Source organism: Crocuta crocuta, unplaced genomic scaffold (genome assembly GCF_008692635.1).
Source record: "Crocuta crocuta isolate KB4526 unplaced genomic scaffold, BGI_CrCroc_1.0 scaffold1161, whole genome shotgun sequence".
Classification (NCBI taxonomy): Eukaryota; Metazoa; Chordata; class Mammalia; order Carnivora; family Hyaenidae; genus Crocuta; species Crocuta crocuta.
Window position 1 is genome coordinate 326,527 of NW_027531894.1, and position 8,618 is coordinate 335,144.

General features: G+C 58.8%; 1 protein-coding gene across 1 annotated transcript in view; it reads right to left on the reverse strand.

Moving 5' to 3' along the window:
- Positions 1 to 7,857: 7,857 nt before the first annotated feature.
- Positions 7,858 to 8,618, reverse strand: part of RASSF7 (Ras association domain family member 7) — a 2,288-nt gene continuing 1,527 nt past the window's right edge. Inside the window, exons 4-5 of the mRNA XM_077773404.1 lie at positions 8,433 to 8,517; positions 7,858 to 8,352 (exon numbers count right to left, since the gene is read on the reverse strand). Coding sequence (XP_077629530.1) covers positions 8,321 to 8,352; positions 8,433 to 8,517 — 117 coding nt within the window. The 3' untranslated portion in view covers positions 7,858 to 8,320. The remainder of the gene's footprint in view (positions 8,353 to 8,432; positions 8,518 to 8,618) is intronic.

Genomic DNA, 8,618 nt, shown 5'->3' on the forward strand with positions numbered 1-8,618 from the left:
CGACACCCTCGACTAGGCCGCTGCCGCCGCCACCGCCGCGCGCTCCCCGACCCGGAAGTGCACTCAGCCGGCTTCCGGGGCCCTCCCGCCTCGCCCCGCCCGTTGGCGGGAACCACTGGGACCAGGGTGGGGAAGAAGAGCCTGGGTGGCGGAAGGCGCCGCTCGCCGCAGCCGAGGACCCCGAGGCTTTGGAAACTCTGGTTAATACTTGGCCACCGCCCAGGAAGACAGTTTCTGTGGAACTTGTTGGTGTCTAGGCCCCCTCCGGTAGCTGTTACGGGTCGCCCTCCCCCGCCGGGAGCTGGTACGGTCCGAGCCCCAGCCCGCGGCCCTGGACGAATGGAAGCGGCCGTCAGGCACGCCTGAGACCCCGCCCCCGAGGTCTAGCCCCTCCCCATGTCGGTGGCCACGCCCCCAGCCCCCGGGCGCCTGCCGCCCGGGCCAAACGCTGACCGAGCGGTACGTGCGCGGGCTCCTCCGGGTGCTGGGCACGGCCGCGGGAGACCCCGGCACCGCATCGCGTCCGGTGCAGACACAGGAAACCACGAGCACTGTAAATCACTACAGCGTGTGATGTGGGAGAAGCTGACTCGTGCTAGGAGGAAAGATAAAGCGGGGTAGGATCCAGGGCTCAGGACGACTGGCCAGTGTTAGGTTGTGAGGATGGACATCAAAGGGGCCGAGCTGGGCCGCATGGAGAGAGCATCGAGAAGCCGCCGGACCTCGGGAAGGAGGCCGGGATGGCCGGGCCCAGGGTGGGGAGTGGCCACAGGCGCTAGGGGCCCTAGAAGTGCATTTAGGGCAGGATGACGCGCGCTGGCTCACAGGCTCCGCGGGGCGGCGACGGCAGGCCCCAGGGGACCGGCCAGGGGGCCACCTCGGTAACCGCAGTTCAGGGACCACCGTGGCTCGGGCTCGGGTGGGGGCAGCACAGGTGCGGGAAGCAAGAAGCTCCTGGTAGATTCTGAAGAAAGGGGGTGTGCTGGGGGATATGGGACGTAAACAGGAGGGGGGAAGCCAGGAGAGGGGCTTCTGGAAGCCAGGGAAGGAAAAGGAGGGCCCATCAGGCAGGGGCCTGGGTGGGTGAGGTGGGAGTCCCTGTGACCCGGCGGACGCAGCACTGCAGGGGGGAGGGCCGGAGGGAGTCTAAAGAGAATGGGACAGTCACCAGAGCACTTGCAAGTAACTCTTGCAAGTGGTTCTACTGCAAGAGAAAGGACGAGCAGGGGCGGCCAAGAGGGAGCCAGTCAAGGGAGGGTTGTTTTTTAGGTTTACAACTGGAGAAACTACACCTAATTTACAAACTCTGTAAAGGACTTTGCAGAAAGGAAGAATGGATGGTGCCAGAGATATGAGACACTCAGGAGTGATTCCTCTCTGTGGGCCATCGGGGTGGGGTCTGGGGGGGTGACTGGTACAGCACGGTGCCTCTAGGGTGTCCCTCAGTCCAGGTACCTGAACCTGGGCACTTGGGCTTCCAGTGTATCAATCACATAACTTTGAAGAGCTTCTCAACCTCTCTGTGCCTTGGCTGTAGAACAGGGAGGTTGAGAGATGGATGGACTAGTATTGGGATAGCACTTCGAGTGGGGTCCAGCATGGTAGCTACCTTGCATCAGGCACCTTCCCCTCCCCCTCCTTCACAGCTTGGAGCTTGGCATGTGCTGGCCCTTCTGCATACACATGCCTGCCCACTAAAGACCATCAGATATAAGGACACTACCCAGCAGAGGTTACCAAATGGTAGGGGCACCCTGCTGACCCTCCTAGAAAGGAGTTGAACCAGCAGCTTATAGCCAACTTGGAGCCCCTTTGGAGAGGGGGCAGCCCTTCCTACCTTCGTGCGCACCTGTTCCTGGGGGCCCCTGGAGCTTGTCATAATAAGCACATGCACCCACAATGGGAAAATCACTTACTCTGGAGACACCCCTGGGCAGAGCAGCATCTACCCAGTCATGTCAACTTGTGCTCAGATGTGAGACGTGCCCTCAGGAAAGTCCCCGGAGCCATTGGTCTGGGCCCAAACTGAACATAGGTGGTACCTCTTGACAGCAAAGCACATGCCTATGTCTCCCACTTACTGATGCCCTCCACGTGCTGACATAACTCCCCCTCCAGTGTGCATGTGGACACCTTCCTTGTATGCCCCCCATCAGTAATATCACTCCAGTGCACACTGACTAGCCGCCCACCTGCCACTTCTCACATGCTAGTTTCAAGCAAGGACACACAGTGTGCACCCTGCCCACATATCCCCCGTAGATTTGCACTCTGAAGCCCTTGCTGGGTCTGTGGTGTGTGCTAGTGTACCCTGCCTTGCCGCTCCAAAGCTCAGGCAGGAACATACATGAAATGCACACTTCTGTTTTATACGGGAGGATGGAGCTGGACTGGGAGCTACCTTGGCTGTGTCCAGCCCAGGCCAGCCCTTCCCCCTGCCATCAGGTCTGCACACAAACACAGCGCCAGAGCCAGGGGAGGAGACTTGGGAAGGTGGGTGTGGTGTGGCCCTAACCAGTGACTACAGACTGCATAGCTTAACCGGAAGTTTATTCTCTCACAGTCCCAGAAATCACAAGTCCAAAATCCAAGGCAGCTGTGCTCTCTTGGAAATCTGTAGGGCGAATCCTTTCTTGCCTGTTCTGGTTTTTGGTGCTCTAGGCTTCCTTGGCTTGTAGCCAGATCACCCCAAACTCTGCCTCTGTCTTTGCATGGCCTTCCTTCCTGTATATCTATCTCTCTCTTCTCGCCTATATCTATCTTTTTTTTAATGTTTTTTATTTATTTCTAGGAGAGAGAGAGAGAGAGAGACAGCGTGAGCAGGGGAGGGTCAGAGAGAGAGGGAGTGACAGACTGAAACATGCTCCAGGCTCTGAGCTGGCAGTCGACACAGAGCCCGATGCGGGGCTCGAACACACGAACCGCGAGATCATGACCTAAGCGAAAGTCGGACGCTCAACCGACTAAGCAACCCAGGCACCCCTATATCTTTTTTTTTTTTTAATTTATTTCTGACAGAGAGACAGAATGAGCTGGGGAAGGTCAGAGAGAGAAGGAGACACAGAATCTGAAACAGGCTCCAGGCTATGAGTCAGCTGCCAGCACAGAGCCCAACGCGGGGCTCGAACCCCCGAACCGTGAGATCATTACTTGAGCCGAAGTTGGAGCTTAACCGACTGAGCCACGCAGGCACCCCTTGCCTCTCTTATAAGTACATTTGCCATTGGATTTGGAGCCCACCCAGGTAAACCAGGACGATTTTTATCTCAAGACCTTTAACTCAATTAAAGCTGCACAGACCTTTTTCTCAGTAAGGTAACATTCACAGGGTCTAAGCATTAGGATACAGACATCATCTTGAGGGGACACTATTCAAGCCACTACAGAGGGTGATAAGAGTTGCATTTGGAAGCAGCAGAACTGGAGGGCACAGCTAAGGGTCGTACCAGTAAAGGCAAGACAGGAACTCAGTCACCCTGACATTTGGCTTCTCTGTGTCCCCGAATCCCAGACGTCTTTCCTCCAGACCTCTACCCTGTCCTGAAGGTGTGGACCTCCTCGAGGATCCTGAAGATTCTTAGGGGTTCCTTCAAGACTACATGATCCAGACTTTGCCACCCTGCCACTTCTGACCCCCAGTAGAGCTGAGCCAGCTCCTTGCTCCTCTGTGTTCTTTCCCCACCCATAGGTGGCCACACCCACAGCATCCTGCACTTGAATTTCTATCCCCAGGCTTCAGGCTCCTGATGTCCCAAGCAGGTTAGATGCCTCCCTGGAGCCCAGCCCTTAGCCAATCAGGCAATATTTTAAAAGTTTTACTTATTTATTTATTTATTTAGAGTGAGCAAGCACGAGTGGAAGAAGGGCAGAGAGAGAGAGAGAGAGAGAGAGAATTCCAAGCAGGCTCTGTGCTGTCAGCACAGAGTTGGATGCAGGGCTCGATCCCACCAACCACAAGATCATGACCTGAGCTGGGCACTCAACCAACTGAGCCACCCAGGTGCCCCTGGCAATGGTTTTGAAGAAATGAAGTGATCTGATGATGGGAAGTGTGTAGTCTGGACACCCAGGTTTTGTGACAGGAGCTGGCCTCCAGCCCACGCACATGTGGGGTGTGGAGAAAGGGAGAAGTAGGCACGGGTGGTGAGCCAGAGGGCAGGAGGGCGGCAGAGAGTGGTGGCCACAGTGGCCGAGGCTAAGGGGGCACGGCCCCTGGGCGGAGGACCGGAATAGCACTGAAGCGAAGAGAACACCTTTGAAGCTGCCTGGACAGGTGGATAAGGCCCTTCAGGGAGGGCCAGGGTCAGAGGCAGGAGTGGGCGACGCTGACTGGAGTGAGTGAGGTGAGGGGAAGTGGACGGCTCCGGCTTTCTGGGGAGGGCGGAAAGGGCCCCTCAGGACTTCTGTGTAAGGAACGAAAGGGGAGCAAGCGTCTCTCTACCCCATTAGGGATGCGAATGACCCGGGATTCCGCCTCAGGGGTCCCCTGGCCATGGAGGTAGGGAACGGAGTGTGAAGGGAAGGGGACCGGGGCCAAATCTCCCTAGGCTGCCACCTTGGGGCACCGCCCAGGAGTCAATAACTTCAGACCTTAAACAGTCCGTTCTCATGATTATACTTTCTCAAAGCCCCAACAGGACGGGCAAACCACCGAGGGGCCTGCGCGCCCCGCGCCGTGTCCCCTCCGGACCCGGACTNGTTGGAGAGGGAGGGGGGTCGGGGATGGGGGACGGCCCCTCCGTCCACCCGGCGGTCCCTCCAGGCGCAGGGCAGCCACTGCCCACCGCACACTGCGCTGCTCCGGACCCACTGTGCGTGTGACAGCGGCTGATCTGTCCCTGGGCAGCGCGACCGCCCCGGCCCCTCTGTGACCCTGCTCTGTCGGGCAGGGGACAGCCACACCGGGTGGGAGGGTGAGCACCAAGGCGGGCAGAGGCGAGGGCACCCTTGTGGGCCAGATCTGCGTATCTAGGCTCAGTTGGGGGGTAGGGAGGAAGGGGAAACACCTTGGGACTTCGCTGCCCTCTGTATGAGGGGGCTCAGGTTGGGCCAGATGCCCCCTAGGAGGGAACTTCTTTTTCCTTGTCTGTTTCAGGTGCCAGGATGTGCAGAGTTACTGGGACAGTCTTCTGAACGTTGCCAAGCTGAGGGCAGCCTTGGGCAGGCAACGGGTGTTGTGGTCAGACCCTTGGCGCTCAGGACCAGAGCCCCTACTACTGGCCTCTTGAGGGCCACCCCTGGGAACTTTCTTAAGGAAGATGGTGCCAGATTTGGCTTTTCTGTGCATTTCTACCACTTAAACAAGGCCACTAAAGGAGTTGGGATGCTGAGGACCCGCTTGTGGTGCCCAGCAACATGCCCCTCCCAGAAGTGGGGGCACCTGGGAGAGCCCCAGCCCAACCACAGGCCAGGCCTGCTTTCTCTGCTGGGGGTTCTCAGTCCACTGCAAAACCTGCTAAGGTGGAGCAGTCTCCTGGCGTGCAGGTGGGAGGGCGCCTCCAGCAGGCCCCGTCTCCTCTCCCAGACGGTGGGGCTTGGCCGCTGGAACTGGATCTGTGGTTGTCAGAGCAGCCTGAGGGAGAGGCAGGATTAGTTGAGGCCTTGCATGGAATCGGACTCACTTTTGGAGGGACCCTGTCCGAAAGGTCACTGTGTGTATTGAGTGTCACACCCAGCAGGCTTCATAGGGCCATGTTCTGCAGGTGACAGGGAGGCTGTGGGTAGCCTTGGGGTTGAGAACCAGTGGAGCTGACTGGCTGCCACAGGGCAATGACTTGCTGTGGGTGACCTTTCAGTGAGCCCCAGTGTTCTCAGCCAACCCAAGAGGTCACTTTTGCACTGAGGGGGGCAGGAACCCTGAGGCCTGGAGGGGCTCCAGTGCCATCTGCCACCACAGCCTGGCCCTCCAGAGACTGATGACGGCTGCCTCTGGACTTACCCAGGGCTGCCTGGGGAGCTGGCCTCGCCTGGCCCTGCCCTGCCGTGGACTGGATGTGTGTGCTCGTGTGTGTGTGTGGGAGCTGGGCCTCTCCTTACCTCAACATGGTTCATATCATTGTTTTCAAAGTACAGTTTAAAGCTCAAAAGTAAACTTTCCAGGAACTCCAAGGTTTGCTTTGTGATTTGAAGCACTTCTGGCAACTTTTTGGGGATGTGGGATTTTGTCCATCTGGAACAACCAGAGGAGGAAGGTTCTGTCCTTTTCTCCACCCTAAGAGCACAGGTGCTAGCTGAGGACCCCTCCAAGGTTCAAAAGAGGGCTCATCAGCTTCCTCACCCAGCAGCAGACCAGGGACAGGTCCCTGGCAATGGCTTCTGAACAGGTGTTCCCTGAAAACACACAGGAAACGGGGTGTGCAAAGTCTGCAAGCACCAGGCCTACTTCCCTTTGGTCGGTGGGAAAGCACATGACCCCGGGAGGTGTGGGCTCAGCCCCAGATGGCACCTGGCTTTGCCCTCTGCTGGCCAGTGTGCTCAGCTTGGGAGATGACACCGTGCTGGGGCTCAGGACAGGTTCCCAGGGGTATGCCCAGCCCTTCCGAGCACAGGTAGGGGCTGTAGGTGGGGAGAGCAGACTCACTAAGCCTGGTGCTGATCACCCATAGCCCCAACCCTCCCACCCAGCACACGACACAGTCAGCATTTGCATTCCAGACTATACCCCGTGTGCCCATTTGCTTAGCCCTGTCCGGAATGGGCTGCTGTGAGGTGCGCAGTGAGCTCAGTGAGCTCAGGTGGGAGCATAGGTAGGAGTCAGGTAGGGCTGGGGGCTTTGGAGTAAGGAGCCCCCTGCTGCTGCCTGGCCTGTCCATTCGCTCCCTATCCTGTTCCACTTCCTGCCCAGTCCTAGTTACTCCCCCCCACCCCACCCCCAAGCTGTGCTCTCAAGGTACCATTGCCTCCTGGTGGCTTCCTTGCTCCTTGTACTCAGGACTTCATGTCCTCTGTGGTCAGCCCCAAAGGAAGTGAGGAACACCAGGCTCGGCTCGGGGGCCACTCCGGAAGGCTGAGTCCCTCCCACAGTTGCCAACCCCCAAACTCAGCACAAACACCCCCATCGTCTAGGACGCCCCCGCCTCCTATTCCCCACACCTGTAGCTGCACCGAGCACCTGGGTTCTGACCACCACACAGAGCTCCAGTCTTGGCCGCTGTGCTCAGAGGCGCAACACGCAGCGCACCACAGGACCAGGACCGTGAGCTAGACATCACTCTGCCCTAATTCTGAGTCCGCAGGTGCACAGCTGAGGCTTTGCATCCAACTGGAAAGCAGAGGGGCCCGTGGGAAGGCTGGCCAGCCACACCTTCGTGGGGCCTACAAAGCTCCTCTGGGCAAAGCTGCTTCCTTGACCTGGCCGACCAGGAGTCTGGGGACCTGCCCCCACAAGCTCTCAGTAAACCTGATAGGCAGGTCTGGCATGTCCTTGAGTCCTCATGTCCAGGAGCTACCCCAGATGGGGTGCCAGTTCCTGCTACTGGTGAGGATTGGGCCAGAAGAGGAGAACCAGGCAGGAGAGAGATCCACACGGGAACGCAGGCCGGGGCTGAGGCTGCTGCAGGCCCCATACTGTTCAACTTTCAACCCCGGGCCTGGGCTGCCAAGGAGAGCCTGGTGTGTGTGTGTAGGGGGAGGGGGTGGGGATGTGTGTGTGTGCGAGCACAGCAGCCTGAAATGTGAGGCCCCCCCAAGTCCCAGCTTTGGGCCCAACTGAACACTTGTCCCTGGGAGACGCCCTTCTTTCTCAAGAGCCCTGGTTGTGGCCAGCCTCGGGTAGTCTGGGGGTGCTGCCCAGCGACCCCAGCCAGTCTCAGCTTTAGTCCCCAGACACTGACTGGTGCAAGCTCAGGACACACTCGAGCCATTTGGGGTAGTTTATTGAGGTTTTAGGGTCAGGGTACCGGAGGCAGCACACCCATGTATGTGCTTACACGCGATGAAGATACCTCCCACGTGCAAGCACACACCCACAGCTGAGCAGTGTCCACACATCTCCTGTTCCCAATAAGGAGCGGTGGCCTTTGGGGCCTAGCAAATTCTGAGCCAGCCATGCCCCCTGCTTCTCCAGGGGGCTCGGCAGACTTGGCAAGTACTAGGGCAAGCAGCCTCAGCCTCCCCCTGCCCCCCAGAGCAGAACCCCAGGGCTCTGAGGCATTCTGTCTCAGGCCCAGGGCACCAGGGCTTCCCAGTGCATGGGGAAGTGAGCCCTCTGGATCCCCTGACGCTGCTGTTGTCCAAGTCGGGCCAGCCTTGGCGCCCTCGCTCGTGTCATTGGAGCCCAGGGCTGGGCTGGCAGCGGACGTCCATTCTGGGGCAAGAACTGCTACCTCCAGGAGTTCTGCCTCATGGGGACAACTGTGGGGAGGACACAGGCTGAGGGACTGAGGAGGCCACAGGAGAGCCCGACCCACCCAGATTTCAGGGGACAGACATACTCTCTGGGCTCAGGCTGGACATCAGAGCAGGACTCTGGGAGGTTCTTGCGAAAGACTCTTCTCTGGTCAGAGGCAGAAGAAGATCCTATGGGAAGAGCAGCTCAGCTTAGGGCTGGGCCCAGCCTCCCCCCTCCCCCCTGGCCTTCCTCCAAAACCACTCTGACCTGTGTGTGTGGGGGGGGCCCG